Genomic DNA, 17765 nt, shown 5'->3' with positions numbered 1-17765 from the left:
AAAAATACAATAGTGAAGTAGATAAGGCAAAAATCTGAAAACCAAAAAACACACGTGTAACCAGAGGCAAACCGTAAATATGACAAATGCAATGCACTTCATTACTACAAATGTCTGTGATGTGCCAACTGTTGGAAAAACAAATGCGATGCACTTCATTACAACAAATGGTTGTGATGCTTCATCTGTTGGAATGACAAGTACAATGCATTTTATTACTACAAATGTTTGCGTTGCGTCATCTATTGAAATGACAAGTGCAATGTATTTCATTACTACAAATGTCGTGATGCACCATCTGTTGGAATGACAAATGCAATGCATTGTAATACTATAAATATTTTGTGATACCCCATCTTTGATGCCAAGTGTAAGGATGCTACTCTTCTGCTTGTTATACATTTATATTTTATATTTTATTACTAAAAATGTTTGTAATGCGCCATCTGTTGAAATGGAAAATGTAATACATTTTTTACTAATTGTTTTACAAGGTACATTCCAATAGATGCAAACGTAAATACTGAGGTCTACGTTGATTATGTAGATTTTAACCCATCTTAGATGTGTAGCACAGGTAAATAAAATATTTATTTTATTTGATTTTCAGTGGTTAATTAGATTTTTTTTTCCTTCCCATAGGTTAATGAAATCTATCATGATGAGTCACTAGGAGCTAATGTCAATGTGGTGCTTGTGCGGATCATCTTGCTTGGCAGTGGAAAGGTAAATTCAAGAGTTTGATTTATTATCACTTGTGAAACAAAGATGAGCATAAATAGATTTCAGGCAGCTGTGTTAGCTGTGCTATTTTAAATAATTTAAATTGCATATTGGCACTTTGGTCAAGGAAACTAGAGCACTGTAATAATAGATAGATAGATAGATAGATAGATAGATAGATAGATAGATAGATAGATAGATAGATAGATAGATAGATAGATAGATAGATAGATAGATAGATAGATAGATAGATAGATAGATATGAAAGGCACTATATAAGATAGATAGATAGATAGATAGATAGATAGATAGATAGATAGATAGATAGATAGATAGATAGATAGATAGATAGATAGATAGATAGATAGACATGAAAGGCACTATATAAGATAGATAGATAGATAGATAGATAGATAGATAGATAGATAGATAGATAGATAGATAGATAGATAGATAGATAGATAGATAGATAGACATGAAAGGCACTATATTAGATAGATAGATAGATAGATAGATAGATAGATAGATAGATAGATAGATAGATAGATAGATAGATAGATAGACATGAAAGGCACTATATTAGATAGATAGATAGATAGATAGATAGATAGATAGATAGATAGATAGATAGATAGATAGATAGATAGATAGATAGATAGATAGACATGAAAGGCACTATATTAGATAGATAGATAGATAGATAGATATGAAAGGCACTATATAAGATAGATAGATAGATAGATAGATAGATAGATAGATAGATAGATAGATAGATCGATAGATAGATAGATAGATAGATAGATAGATAGATAGATAGATATGAAAGGCACTATATAAGATAGATAGATAGATAGATAGATAGATAGATAGATAGATAGATAGATAGATAGATAGATAGATAGATAGATAGATAGATATGAAAGGCACTATATAAGATAGATAGATAGATAGATAGATAGATAGATAGATAGATAGATAGATAGATAGATAGATAGATAGATAGATAGATAGATAGATAGATAGATAGATAGGACTTTATTTCATCTGATAAATAAATGTGATAAATGAATTAATAGATATGTGTCTATCAGTCTTGGTGTGGATGTGCTGCATTGTTCACAAGGGCACTGAGTTTTGTTTTAATTCTCTCCTCCTCTACTACCTCCTGAGGGTCCCGAGGACGTCCCACCAGACGTGACACATATCACACCTGAAGAGTGATGAGGTTGATGCGCTGACTGTATTTTAGTTCTCTTTAAGAGGGTCAGTGCTGCCTATTTACACTGAAGTACTTTTCGGCGTTTGTCGACAGTTTATATTGGTTACCACTTCTCAGTGAACAGGCCGACCGGTCAGGAATATCTGTCACTCTGTCAGGCCAGTTGTGCTGAAAGCCATTAACTGACCTGGCGAGGCGCTACCTCCAGTTTTTGGATGGTAGCTTTGGGTGCACATATGTAACACGTAACAGAACAGGTGACACGTTTCTGCCACCATAAGAAGGCGGTGTGCAGCCTTGTCCGGTTCTCCTAACGTAATTGGAGTAATTTACTGACCTCAGATGACAATAAGGACACCTATCCCATGATTCATTTATTTGGAGGCAAAGTAGTTTTGACAGACATGACAGAGCTGAGACCCTGGCACCTTGTGCCTGTCCCTGACCCACAGAACACAGAGGTGAGGCGCTATAATGCCACACATGATCTTACACAGAAGATCTTCAAACAGAAGAGAAGCCCACCTGTCTGATGTCTCGTATTTTACAAACTATAACAGAATGGTCAGCATGGTGTAACGTTCAGGTGTGTTTGACTAAGATTTGAGAGTTGGCGCATTTCACATTTTTTATTTGCTTCATCCAGGACTCAGTTCTTACATTTTTGTTTACTTAAACAGCTTTGCAACAATGAGTCGTATTTAAAAATAACAGGATACGATGACGTGTAGACGACATTAAATGTGTGTCTTTTAACAGCACGTTACAATGGAGATGCAAAACGGAGCACAAAGAACCCTGTGGTGGCTCAATGGCCTTCACACAGAACAGGCTGCAAATCACGTGATGTGACAATGGCATAGTGGAGGGGTCAGTGACTAAGTTCTGTTCAATTTCCTTAAAATATAATATTTTTGAAACTGGTGCCCAATAATTAGCAAACAAACAAATATCTATTAATCCAAAAAGACTAAAGACCCTGTGATCCGCAAGAGACAAAGAGGATCCGTTCACTTGCGTTCATTGTTCAGCGACTCTTCATCTTAATGCTACGCGTTCCAAAGAAATTTCAGCCAGCCAGCCAGCCAGACTGGGCCCCCGCTGACATAATTTATTGTTGAGCAGACGCGGTCTGTTGCTTTAATTTTGATTAAAAGCTTAAATACAAAAGGTTGTATTAGATAATAGCCCATTACAGACGACGGCAATGAGAGCAAATTAGCCTCCATAATTTATCAGCAAACAAAGGGCCCCGAGATCGTTTTGCTTAAGCGCCTGTTTCCTTTGATCAATGAGATGTACAGAAGTACCTGGCGTGGTCTCGGAAATGAAACGGCATCCTCAAGGCTGGCAGCCCCGGTCAGTCGCTCCTTTAGGAAATTGTCTTGAATTTACTTTCTCTTTCAGTCCTTCCACGTTCAGGGCATCCCGACCGTCCGGCGCAGTATATGAAGTATCTCACAAAAGTGAGTACACCCCTCACATTTTTGTAAACATTTTATTCTGTCTTTTCATGGGACAACACTGAAGATCCATCCATTTTTCAACCCACTGAATCTGAACACAGGGTCACGGGGGTCTGCTGGAGCCAATCCCAGCCAACACAGAGCACAAGGCAGGAACCAATCCTGGGCAGGGTGCCAACCCACCGCAGGGCACACACAAACACACCCACACACCAAGCACACACTAGGGCCAATTTAGAATCGCCAGTCCACCTAACCTGCATGTCTTTGGACTGTGGGAGGAAACCGGAGCGCCCGCAGGAAACCCATGCAGACACGGGGAGAACATGCAAACTCCACGCAGGGAGGACCCGGGAAGCGAACCTGGGTCTCCTAACTGTGAGGCAGTAGCGCTACCCACTGCGCCACCGTGCCACCACTGAAGATACAGTTAGGTCCATAAATATTTGGACAGAGACAACTTTTGTCTAATTTTGGTTCTGTACATTACCACAATGAATTTTAAATGAAACAACTCAGATGCAGTTGAAGTGCAGACTTTCAGCTTAAATTCAGTGGGGTGAACAAAACGATTGCATAAAAATGTGAGGCAACTAAAGCATTTTTTGAACACAATCCCTTCATTTCAGGGGCTCAAAAGTAATTGGACAAATTAAATAACTGGAAATCAAATGTTCATTTCTAATACTTGGTTGAAAACCCTTTGCTGGCAATGACAGCCTGAAGTCTTGAACTCCTGGACATCACCAGATGCTGGGTTTCCTCCTTTTTAATGCTCTGCCAGGCCTTTACTGCTGTGACTTTCAGTTGCTGTTTGTTTGTGGGCCTTTCTGTCTGAAGTTTAGTCTTCAACAAGTGAAATGTCTGCTCAGTTGGGTTAAGATCAGGTGACTTACTTGGCCATTCAAGAATTTTCCACTTCTTTGCTTTAATAAACTCCTGGGTTGCTTTGCCTGTATGTTTTGGGTCATTGTCCATCTGTATCATGAATCAATTTGACTGCTGCATTTAGCTGGATTTGAGCAGACAGTATGTCTCTGAACACCTCAGAATTCATTCGGCTGCTTCTGTCCTGTGTCACATCATCAATAAACACTCGTGTCCCAGTGCCACTGGCAGCCATGCACGCCCAAGCCATCACACTGCCTCCCTCCACCGTGTTTTACAGATGATGTGCTCTGCTTTGGATAATGAGCTGTTCCACGCCTTCTCCATACTTTTTTCTTGCCATCATTCTGGTAGAGGTTGATCTTGGTTTCATCTGTCCAAAGAATGTTTTTCCAGAACTGTGCTGGCTTTTTTAGATGTTCTTTATCAAAGTCCAATCTAGCCTTTCTATTCTTGAGGCTTATGAGTGGCTTGCACCTTGCAGTGCACCCTCTGGATTTACTTTCATGCAGTCTTCTCTTTATGGTAGACTTGGATATTGATACGCCCGCCTACGCCCTGGAGAGTGTTGTTCACTTGGTGGGCTGTTGTGAAGGAGTTTCTCTTCACCATGGAAATGATTCTGCGATCATCCACCACTGTTGTCTTCCGTGGACGTCCAGGTCTTTTTGTGTTGCTGAGTTCAAAAGTGCTTGCTTTCTTTCTCAGGATGTACCAACCTGTAGATTTTGCCACTCGTAATATTGGAGCAATTTCTCAGATGGGTTTTTTCGGTCTTCGCAGCTTAAGGATGGCTTCTTTCACCTGCATGGAGAGCTCCTTTGACCGCATGTTGTCTGTTCACAGCAAAATCTTCCACATGCAAGCACCACACCTCAAATCAACTCCAGGCCTTTTATCTGCTTAATTGATAAGGACATAACGACGGACTTGACCACACCTGCCCATGAAATAGCCTTTGAGTCAATTGTCCAATTACTTTTGAGCTCCTGAAATGAAGGGATTGTGTTATAAAAATGCTTTAGTTGTCTCACATTTTTATGCAATCGTTTTGTTCACTGCACTGAATTAAAGTTGAAAGTCTGCACTTCAACTGTATCCGAGTTGTTTCATTTAAAATCCATCCATCCATCCATTATCCAACCCGCTGAATCCGAACACAGGGTCACAGGGGTCTGCTGGAGTCAATCCCAGCCAACACAGGGCACAAGGCAGGAACCAATCCTGGGCAGGGTGCCAACCCACCGCAGTTCATTTAAAATTAATTGTGGTAATGTACAGAACCAAAATTAGAACAAAATTGTCTCTGTCCAAATATTTATGGACCTAACTGTATGACACTTTGATCCAATGTAAAGTAGTCTGTGTACAGCTTTGTGTAAATTTGCTGTCCCCTCAAAATAACTCAACACACAGCCATTAATGTCTAAACCGCTGGCAACAGAAGTGAGTACACCCCTAAGTGAAAAATGTCCAGATTGTCCCCAAAGTGTCAATATGTTGTGTGGCCACCATTATTTTCCAGCACTGCCTTAACTCTCTTGGGCATGGAGTTCACTGGAGCTTCACAGGTCGCCACTGGAATCCTCTTCCACTCCTCCATGATGACATCACGGAGCTGGTGGATGATAGAGACCTTGCGCTTCTCCACCTTCCCCACAGATGCTCAATAGGGTTTAGGTCTGAAGACATGCTTGGCCAGTCCAGCACCTTTACCCTCAGTTTCTTTAGCAAGGCAGTGGTCGTCTTGGAGGTGTATTTGGGGTCGTTATCATGTTCAGTTTCCAAACAGAGGGAATCATGCTCTGCTTCAGTATGTCACAGTACATGTTGGCATTCATGGTGCCCTCAATAAACTGTAGCTCCCCAGTGCCGGCAGCACTCATGCAGCCCCATCACCATGCTTGACTGTAGGCAAGACACACTTGTCTTTGTACTCCTCACCTGGTTGCCGCCACACACGGTTGACATCCATGTGAACCAAATAAGTTGATCTTGGTCTCATCAGACCACAGGACATGGTTCCAGTAATGTCCTTAGTCTGTTTGTCTTCAGTAGACTGTTTGCTGGCTTTCTCATGCATCATCTTTAGAAGAGGCTTCCTTCTGGGATGACAGCCATGCAGACCAATTTGATGCAGCGTATGGTCTGAGCACTGACAAGCTGACCTCTGTAGCAATGCTGGCAGCACTCATACGTCTATTTTCAAAAGACAACCTGTGGATATGACGCTGAGCACGTGGCACTCAACTACTCTGGTCAACCATGGCGAGGCCTGTTCTGAGTGGAACCTGTCCTGTTAAACCTGTCGCTGTGTGGTCTTGGCCACCGTGCTGCAGCTCAGTTTCAGGGTGTTGGCAGTCTTCTTATAGCCTATGCCATCTTTAGGTAGAGCAGCAATTCCTTTTGTCAGATCCTCAGAGAGTGCTTTGCCATGAGGTGCCATGTTGAATGTTGACCAGTATGAGAGAGTGTGAGAGCGAGAACACCAAATTTAACACACCTGAGACCTGGTAACACGAACGAGTCACATGACACCGGGGAGGGAAAATGGCTAATTGGGCACAATTTGGAGATTTTTCACTTAGGGGTGTACTCACTTTTGTTGTTTAGACATTAATGGCTGTGTGTGGAGTTATTGTGAGGGGACAGCAAATTTAAACTGTGATACAAGCTGTACACGGACTACTTTACATTGGAGCAAAGTGTCATATCTTCAGTGTTGTCCTATAAAATGATAGAAGAAAATATTTACAAAAATAGTATTTTGTGAGAGATACTGTATATAATAATAATAATAATATATACAGTACTGTGCAAAAGTTTTAGGCAGGTATGAAAAAATGTTTTAAACCAAGAATGCTTTCAGAAATATAAATAATGATTGTTTATTGTTATCAATTTACAAAATGCAAAGTGAGCGAACAAAAGAGAAATCTAAATCAAATCAATATTTGGTGTTACTTCCCTTTGCCTTCAAACCAGCATCAATTCTTATAGGTCCACTTGCACAAAGTCAGGGATTTTGTAGGATTCTAGTCAGGTGTCTGATCAACCAATTCTACCAAACAGGTGCTAATGATCATCAATGTCACACGTAGGTTGAAACACAGTCATTAACTGAAACAGAAACAGCTTCAAACTGGGTGAGGAACAGCCAAACTCTGCTACCAAGGTGAGGTTGTGGAAGACAGTTTCATGTCATGGCGAGATTGAGCACAGCAACAAGACACAAGGTAGTTCTACTGCATCAGCAAGGTCTCTCCCAGACAAAGATCTCAAAGCAGACTGGGGTTTCAAGATGTGCTGTTCAAGCTCTTTTGAAGAAGCACAAAGAAACGGGCAACGATGAGGATCGTAGACGCAGTGGTCGGCCAAGGAAACTTAGTGCAGCAGATGAAAGACACATCAAGCTTATTACCCTTCGAAATCGGAAGATGTCCAGCAGTGCCATCAGCTCAGAACTGGCAGAAACCAGTGGGACCCAGGTACACCCATCTACTGTCCGGAGAAGTCTGACCAGAAGATGTGTTCATGGAAGAGTGGCAGCCAAAAAGCCATACCTCCAACGTGGAAACAAGGCCAAGCGACTCAAGTATGCACGAAAACATAGGAACTGGGGTGCAGAAAAATGGCAGCAGGTGCTCTGGACTGATGAGTCAAAATTTGAAATATTTGGCTGTAGCAGAAGGCAGTTTGTTCGTCGAAGGGCTGGAGAGCGGTACAATAATGAGTGTCTGCAGGCAGCAGTGAAGCATGGTGGAGGTTCCTTGAACGTTTGGGGCTGCATTTCTGCAAATGGAGTTGGAGATTTGGTCAGGATTAATGGTGTTCTCAATGCTGAGAAATATAGGCAGATACTTATCCATCATGCAATACCATCAGGGAGGCCCCAAATTTATTCTGCGGCAGGACAACGACCCCAAACATACAGCCAAAGTCATTGAGAACTATCTTCAGCATAAAGAAGAACAAGAAGTCCAGGAAGTGACGGTATGGCCCCCACAGAGCCCTGATCTCAACATCATCGAGTGTGTCTGGGATTACATGAAGAGACAGAAGGATGTGAGGAAGCCTACATCCACAGAAGATCTGGGGTTAGTTCTCCAAGATGTTTGGAACAACCTACCAGCCGAGTTCCATCAAAAACTGAGTGCAAGTGTAACTAGAAGAATTGATGCTGTTTTGAAGGCATTGGGTGGTCACACCAAATATTGATTTGATTTAGATTTCTCTTTTGTTCATTCATTGCATTTTGTTGATTGATGAAAATAAACGATTAACACTTCCATTTTGGAAAGCATTCTTTGTTTACAGCATTTTTTCACACCTGCCTAAAACTTTTGCATATATATATATATATATATATATATATATAGTGAGACACACCTGGACACTACCAGACTGAGGCCACATCTTTATAAAAGCACACGTTTATTTTCACTAACAAACACAGTCCTGCAGAGCACACAATGCTCCCAGCACTAATCACCCCCTAGTCCGGGCCTTTCTCTCTCAGTCCGTGGGCCGCCTTTCCTCTCTCCACGGGAGCTTCCCGACTCTAGCTCCCTGATTGTAGGGAGGCAGCCCCTTTTATTCCCACCTGGATGTGCTCCAGGTGCTTGACGATGTTCTTCCAGCAGCACTTCCTGGTGTGGCGGAAGTGCTGCTCTTGCACCCGGAAGCACTCCGGGCATCCCTGGAAGGCTCTATTCTTCCATCTTCCTGAGTGTGGCAGAAGTACATGTTTAACAGGCTCAATGAGGCTCGGGGCGCACCCTGGTGGTGGCCACAGGCCCCAACAGGCTTGAGCCTCCTTGCTCCTCTCCCGTGGTCCTTTCCAGATCCAAGGCAGTTGCCCTCTTGTGACCCGGAGGATGTAAACGCCACCTCCCAGTCCTGCCAGGCGTCTCGGCAATATATATATATATATATATATATATATATATATATTCACGGCATTCGTAGTCTGTGTCACAATCTGATTGTATGGGTGGTTACCTACCCGGTAACGCTTGTGGTTGGCCGGCAATCTGCTAACATCCACCACGGTGCCCTCAGTTTGTGAGAAGCAGATCATAGAATGGTTGAAATAGTTTACTGTCAAATAAATGCAAAGAGTACACAACACGTGTTTCGCCCTCATTCTGGGCTCATCAGGCGTACACACTCACTGCACCCCCTCTCGGGGAATCGAACCCATACAATCAGATTGTGATTCAGACTATGAATGCCATGAATATATCTACTGTATATATACAGTGCATCCAGAAAGTATTCACAGCGCATCACTTTTTCCAGCTTTTGTTATGTTGCAGCCTTATTCGAAAATTGATTAAATTCATTTTTTTCCTCTGAATTCTACACACAACACCCCATAATGTCAACGTGAAAAAAGTTTACTTGAGGTTTTTGCAAATTTATTAAAAATAAAAAAAACTGAGAAATCCCATGTCCATAAGTATTCACAGCCTTTGCTCAATACTTTGTCGATGCCCCTTTGGCAGCAATTCCAGCCTCAAGTCTTTTTGAATATGATGCCACAAGCTTGGCACACCTATCCTTGGCCAGTTTCGCCCATTCCTCTTTGCAGCACCTCTCAAGCTCCATCAGGTTGGATGGGAAGCGTCGGTGCACAGCCATTTTAAGATCTCTCCAGAGATTTTCAATCGGATTCAAGTCTGGGCTCTGGCTGGGCCACTCAAGGACATTCACAGAGTTGTCCTGAAGCCACTCCTTTGATATCTTGGCTGTGTGCTTAGGGTCGTTGTTCTGCTGAAAGATGAACCGTCGCCCCAGTCTGAGGTCAAGAGCGCTCTGGAGCAGGTTTTCATCCAGGATGTCTCTGTACATTGCTGCAGTCATCTTTCCCTTTATCCTGACTAGTCTCCCAGTCCCACAGCATGATGCTGCCACCACCATGCTTCACTGTAGGGATGGTATTGGCCTGGTGATGAGCGGTGCCTGGTTTCCTCCAAATGTGACTCCTGGCATTCACACCAAAGAGTTCAATCTTTGTCTCATCAGACCAGAGAATTTTCTTTCTCATGGTCTGAGAGTCCTTCAGGTGCCTTTTCGCAAACTCCAGGCGGGCTGCCATGTGCCTTTTAGTAAGGAGTGGCTTCCGTCTGGCCACTGTACCATACAGGCCTGATTGGCGGATTGCTGCAGAGATGGTTGTCCTTCTGGAAGGTTCTCCTCTCTTCACAGAGGACCACTGAAGCTCTGACAGAGTGACCATCGGGTTCTTGGTCACCTCCCTGACTAAGGCCCTTCTCCCCTGATCGCTCAGTTTAGATGACCGGCCAGCTCTAGGAAGAGTCCTGGTGGTTTTGAACTTCTTCCACTTACGGATGATGGAGGCCACTGTGCTCATTGGGACCTTCAAAGCAGCAGAAATGTTTCTGTAACCTTCCCCAGATTTGTGCCTCGAGACAATCCTGTCTCGGAGGTCTACAGACAATTCCTTTGACTTCATGCTTGGTTTGTGCTCTGACATGAACTGTCAACTGTGGGACCTTCTATAGAAAAGGTGTGTGCCTTTCCAAATCATGTCCAGTCAACTGAATTTACCAAAGGTGGACTCCAATGAAGCTGCAGAAACATCTCAAGGATGATCAGAGGAAACAGGATGCACCTGAGCTCAATTTCGAGCTTCATGGCAAAGGCTGTGAATACTTATGGACATGTGCTTTCCCAATTTTTTTATTGTTAATAAATTTGCAAAAACCTCAAGTAAACTTTTTTCACGTTATCATTATGGGGTGTTGTGTGTAGAATTCTGAGGAAAAAAATTAATTTAATCCATTTTGGAATAAGGCTGTAACATAACAAAATGTGGAAACAGTGATGCGCTGTGAATATTTTCCGGATGCACTGTATATATATATTTCACTTCCGTGTGTCTTATGTTGCCATAATGAAACGGTTTGAGTTACAAAAATGGACGATGATTAAAACCACACAAGTTGTAGTAAACATTTTGCAATACTATGCAGGTACAGAGTACAAACGTACAGCATTTGAAGTCACATTCCATATAGAGCTAGAGGTTATATCCGACAGTACATCCTGCTTTTCCATCTCCTGCCACAGGATATGCAGTTCCCGGCAATGTGAACATTTCTTCAATACAGTTGTCAATTGTCAGCAATTAATTTGACAGTGACACTCTCAGCCAACTGGTTCCTAATTAGCTGTGAGTGACCCACTGACCCTATACATCCTTCTTTACATCAGCCTTCTCCAGCACATCTGTTTACTGACATGCCCCTGATTAAGCAGCCCAGTCTTAATTGTGATGGCTCCGTGGACGTGAGCTCTTATTTAGAGATGAATGACACCCCTCGTCTGCTTTTCTCTGCTTTAATGGAATGTGACTTTGTTTACACTACTAGGGCACCACCTACTGGCAGAACGGTGCGCTTCCCAGCGATTGTTTTCGTGGATGGCTGCAATCGAGCTCTCCGTGGGAGACTGCTGCTGCCTTCTAATTGAAGCCATTTCTTAATGAGCCTGCTTCTGTCTCTGTAGGCGGGTTTAAAAATAGCCCAGTGGGCCTTGCTCAACCAAGATGTCTTTTTCGCACATAGATTTCTCTTCTGGTGCACCCATGGTATCTTCCATTATTTTGTGTAAATGCTGTTGTTCCTTACTATTTAGCCAGGTGTGAAAACTCACACGTAAACACTTAACGTGATTATCGGCAGTTAATACAGTATGATTTATCTTTCTAACAAGCAAACAGCACTTCATATTGTATTATTTAGCACCTTTCAAAACTAAACATTGTGCCAGTGTGTATTCCACTGTTTGTACACATTTTAGTGTACTTTACGAGCCTGGCAGGTTAAGTGACTCACTTAGGGTCACACTGTGCTCCCATTTATCTGTTTGTTCTCATCAGTCAAAAACTACAAATCCCTGCCATTCCACAGAGTCTGGTGGGTCATTTTAGAAGACAGTGTCCATGTCAGGAAAAAAATAAAGAAGTTTCGATATCATAGCAGTACCACGTTGCAAAATGTGTGACCTAGGATGGATGGTAGTGTGATTCCACGACTAAACACTTGGTATAGTAGGCAGGATTTTGCACCATTGACCGATGGAAATGTAGTGGGCAGTGCTATGAAAAAATAATTAGGGACAAAGTGAGGGAGACTTGATGTCAGCAGTAGGAGCTGTGCCTACAATGCAATTAACAGACATGGAAGTTCTTCTGTTGCTCTTGCTGTAGAGAAACTGCATTTGAGGACCTCTGTAATCCATACAGTATGTCACAAGTTCAAGGCTGACCACATACAGTTACCACAGTACAAAATGGGACAACTAGGAAGGACTGTGATGTGATTCCACGACAAAACACATAGCGTAGTCGGCAAGATTTTCACCACAACTAAACACTTGGCATAATATGCAATATTGTGCACAATGGAGAGCTGGAATGTAGTTGCTGTGCTATGCAAAAAAAACGTAGGGGGCTAAGTGAAAGAGACTTGATGTCACCAGTAAGAGCTCCACTTGTAATGCTTAACAGACATGGAAGTCCTTCTGTTGCTCTTGCTGTAGAGAAACTGCATTTGAGGACCTCTGTAATCCATATGTCGCAGGTTTAAGGATGACCACATACAGTTACCACAGTACAAAATGTGACAACTAGGTAGAACTGTGATGTGATTCCATGACAACACACATGGCGTAGTCGGCAGGATTTCCACCACAGATGGGTGCGGTGTAGTGTTGGTGGCAATGCATGAAAGGTGGGAGGATGCGTAAGAGAGAGGTCAGCTGATACCAACAGGAATCACTCATCTTACAGTGCTTAGTAACAGTCCATGTGCAAACGGACATGAAAGTTCTTCTGTTGCTCTTGCTGTAGAGAAACTGCATTTGAGGACCTCTGTAATCCATATGTCACAACACCACAGTGCAAAAAATTGATACCTAGGATGGACTGTGATGTGATTCCATGACAAAACACATGGCGTAGTCTGCAGGATTTTCACCACAAGTAAACACTTGGCATAATAGGCGATATTGTGCACAATGGAGAGCTGGAATGTAGTGGCTTTGCTATGCAAAAAAAGCAGGGGGCTAACTGAGAGAGAGCTCAGATGGTATCACCAGTAAGTACTCAACCTGCAATGCTTAACAGACATGGAAGGTCTTCTGTTGCTCCTGCTGTAGAGAAACTGTGTTTGAGGACCTTTGTAATCCATATGTCGCAGTACCACAGTGCAAAAAGTGATACCTAGGGTGGACTGTGGTGTGATTCCATGACAAAACACATGGCGTAGTCAGCAGGATTTCCACCATAGATGGGTGCAGTGTGTAGCACTCGTCTTGCAGTGCTTGGTAACAGTCCATGTGCAAACGGACATGGAAATCATTCTATCCATCTGGCTGTAGAGAAACTGCTTCTGAGGAGCTTTGTAATCCATATGTCACAGGTTCACAGCTGACCACCAGCAGTTAGCACAGTGCAAAATGTGTGACCTAGGATGGATGGTGGTGTGATTCCACAACTAAACACTTGGCATAGTAGACAGGATTTTGCACAATGGACAGCTGGAATGTAGTGACTGTGCTATAGAAAAAAGGCAGAGGGCTAAGTGAGAGAGACTTGATGTCACCAGTAAGAGCTCCACTGGCAATGCTTAACAGACTTGGAAGGTCTTCTGTTGCTCTTACTGTAGAGAAACTGCATTTGAGGACCTCGGTAATCCATATGTCACAGTACCACAGTGCAAAAAGTGATACCTAGGATAGACTGTGGTGTGATTCTATGACAAAACATGTGGCGTAGTCGGCAGGATTTTCACCATGGAGTGTAGTGCCAGCGCTATACATTAAAGATGAGGGATGAGTAACACGAGTGCTCAGCTGATGTCACCAGGAAGCACTTCTTTTCTATAACATAGAAATTCTTCCTGTAGCAACCCTCAATACACCTAGAATGACAATGCAAAAACTGAATTTTAGAAATTTTTGCAAGATCATTATAAATAAAATACTGAAATATCCCATAGGCGTCAGTATTCAGAACTTTTAGTTTGCCCGAGGTCCATCCCATTCTATTGCTTATCATTGAGATGTTTCTGCGCCTTGTTGGGAGCCCACAGTGGTTAATTCAATCTTTCTCTCGCACAAATGTGACACCTAGGATGGACTTTGGCATGTTTCCATTACAAAACACATGGCGTAGTCGGCAGGATTTTCACTGTGGATAGGTGGAGTGTATTGGCAGCGCAATACATTAAAGGTGAGGGATGAGTAACTGAGTGCTCGGCTGATGTCACCAGGAAGCACTTCCCTTATAGGACGTCTTCCTTTGCTTTTGTTGTAGAGACACTACTTGTAAAGACCTTTAATGCGACACTCAATACCCCCAGAATGACAAAGCAAAAATGGAATTTTAGAAATTTTTGAAAATTCATTGTAAATAATAATAACAATAATAATAATAATACATTTTATTTAGCTAGATAGATAGATAGATAGATAGATAGATAGATAGATAGATAGATAGATAGATAGATAGATAGATAGATAGATAGATAGATAGATAGATAGATAGATAGATAGATACTTTATTAATCCCAGGGGGAAATTCACATATTCCAGCAGCAAAAATATTAAATTAAAGAGTAATAAAAAATGCAGGTAAAAAAAAAAAACAGACAATAACTTGAATAATGTTCAACGTTTACCCCCTCTGGTGGAATTGAAGAGTCGCATAGTTTGGGGGAGGAATGATCTTCTCAGTCTGTCAGTGGAGCAGGACAGTGACAGCAGTCTGTCGCTGAAACTGCTCCTCTGTCTGGAGATGACACTGTTTAATGGATGTAGTGGATTCTCCATAATTGATAGGAGCCTGCTGAGTGCCCGTTGCTCTGCTACGGATGTCAGACCGTCCAGCTCTATGCCAACAATAGAGCCTGCCTTCCTCAACAGTTTGTCCAGGCGTGATGCATCCTTCTTCTTAATGCTGCCTCCCCAGCACACCACTGCGTAGAAGAGGGCACTCGTCACAACCATCTGATAGAACATCTGCAGCATCTTACTGCAGATGTTGAAGGATGCCAGTCTTCTAAGGAAGTACAGGCGGCTCTGTTCTTTCTTGCACAGAGAATCAGTATTGGCAGTCCAGTCTAATTTATCGTCCAGCTGCACTCCTAGGTATTTATAGGTCTGCACCCTCTGCACACAGTCACCTCTGATGATCACGGGGTCCATGAGGGGCCTGGGTCTCCTAAAATCCACCACCAGTTCCTTGGTTTTGCTGGTGTTCAGTTGTAGGTGGTTTAAGTCGCACCATTTAACAAAGTCCTTGATGAGGTTTCTATACTCCTCCTCCTGCCCACTCCTGATGCAGCCCACGATAGCAGTGTCGTTAGCAAACTTTTGCACGTGGCAGGACTCCGACTTATATTGGAAGTCCGATGTATATAGGCTGAATAGGACCGGAGAAAGTACAGTCCCCTGCGGCGCTCCTGTGTTGCTGACCACAATGTCAGATCTGCAATTCCCGAGACGCACATACTGAGGTCTGTTTGTAAGATAGTCCACGATCCATGCCACCAGGTATGAATCTACTCCCATCTCTGTCAGCTTGTCCCTAAGGAGCAGAGGTTGGATGGTGCTGAAGGCGCTAGAGAAGTCTAGAAACATAATTCTTACAGCACCACTGCCTCTGTCCAAGTGAGAGAGGGATCGATGTAGCATATAGATGATGGCATCTTCCGCTCCCACCTTCTCCTGGTATGCGAACTGCAGAGGGTCGAGGGCATGTTGGACCTATGGCCTCAGGTGGTGAAGCAGCAGCCGCTCCATGGTCTTCATCACATGTGATGTTAGAGCGACAGGCCGGAAGTCATTCAGCTCACCAGGACGTGATACCTTTGGGACTGGGGTGATGCAAGATGTTTTCCAAAGCCTCGGGACTTTCCCCTGTTTCAGGCTCAGGTTGAAGATGCGCTGTAGAGGACCCCCCAGCTCTGATGCACAGACCTTCAGCAGTCGTGGCGATACTCCATCTGGACCTGCTGCTTTGCTGGCACGAAGTTTCCTCAGCTCTCTGCTCACTTGCGCTGCTGTAATTGTGGGTGGGGATGTCTCTCCTATGTTGGTATCAGCAGAAGGATGTGTAGAGAGTGCAGTACTCCGAGGTGAGAGTGGGTTAGGGTGGTCAAACCTGTTAAAGAAGATGTTCATTTGGTTTGCTCTCTTCACGTCTCTCTCGATGGTGGCACCCCGCTTCGAGCTGCAGCCAGTGATGATCTTCATCCCATCCCACACTTAGGCGCCTTTGTTAGCACTCAAGGTCACCTTACAATAAAATTAAACAACATTAGTAAAATAAAAACGAGAATGATAAATCACAAAGTAATAATTAGCAAACAAACAAACATAACTGGCAGTAACAGTGTAGAATTCACAATTGCTATGCCAGTTTGAAAAGATAAGTTTTGAGGGTAGTTTCAAAATGTGTTATTGAATCGAGCTGACAGATATGAGAGGGAAGAGAATTCCAGAGTTGAAGAGCACTAGGAGAGACGCTCGAGCTCCCATAGACCAGAGTTTGATGTGCGGTACAGAAAGTCGAACTGCAGATGAGGATCTGAGCGAGAGGAGTGCAAGTCTGTTGGAGATCAGTGAGGTTGTGGAGAGCTTTAAATGTTAAGAGCGGTATTTAGTATTGTAATCGGTAGTTAAGAGGGAGCCAGTGAAGTTGAGAGAGAATCGGTGTAATATGTTCAGTGCATTTTGAAGAGCAGGTTATTATCCTGGCAGCAGAATTTTGAAGAAGTTGTAAGCGATGGATACGTTTTTGTGGGATGCCAGATAGAATAGCATTACAGTGATCTATAAGTGAGGTGACTCGGGCATTAAACAATACTTCAGGACTGTGTTGCGTAAGAACAGGACAAAGTCTAGAAATGTTTTGGAAATGGAAGAAGACAGTCTGAGAAATGTTACTTATATGGGAAGAAGAAGAGAGAATACTGTCAAGAATAACGCCCAAGCTCTTAACATAGGAAGAGATGTTTGTGTTGATATTGTTAATTAAAATAGAAGAATGGTTAACCTTAGCAAGTGTAGATTTAGAGCCAATGAGGAGAACCTCCGTTTTATTGCTGTTTAGCTGGAGAAAATTGTGAGTTATCCATGTCTTTATGTCTTGGAGACATGCCATAAGAGTATCTGGAGGGAAAACAGTGGATTTAGTGGATAGATATAGCTGTGTGTCATCAGCGTAACAATGAAACTTAATACCATGGTGCCGGAAAATATTACCTATTGGGAAGATATAAATGAGAAAGAGAAGCGGCCCCAAAGCAGAACCCTGCAGAACTCCCTAAGTAACGACTGCGTTCTCAGATTTAAAGACCTTTATTTGAACAAATTGCTTCCTATCAGTGAGGTAGGAAGAAAACCACTGGGGGACAAGGCCACAGACTCCAAAACTA

General features: G+C 42.8%; 1 protein-coding gene across 1 annotated transcript in view; it reads left to right on the top strand.

The window, feature by feature from the left end:
* adamts2a (ADAM metallopeptidase with thrombospondin type 1 motif, 2a) overlaps positions 1–17765 on the top strand; it is a 590393-nt gene that overhangs the window by 443704 nt on the left and 128924 nt on the right. The window contains exon 5 of the mRNA XM_051934206.1: positions 643–726. Within this exon, the coding sequence (XP_051790166.1) occupies positions 643–726 (84 nt within the window). The remainder of the gene's footprint in view (positions 1–642; positions 727–17765) is intronic.

Source organism: Erpetoichthys calabaricus, chromosome 11, assembly GCF_900747795.2.
Source record: "Erpetoichthys calabaricus chromosome 11, fErpCal1.3, whole genome shotgun sequence".
Taxonomy (NCBI): domain Eukaryota; kingdom Metazoa; phylum Chordata; class Cladistia; order Polypteriformes; family Polypteridae; genus Erpetoichthys; species Erpetoichthys calabaricus.
Note: the sequence above shows the minus strand (reverse complement) of the source record. Positions and strands in the feature narration are given on the sequence as shown.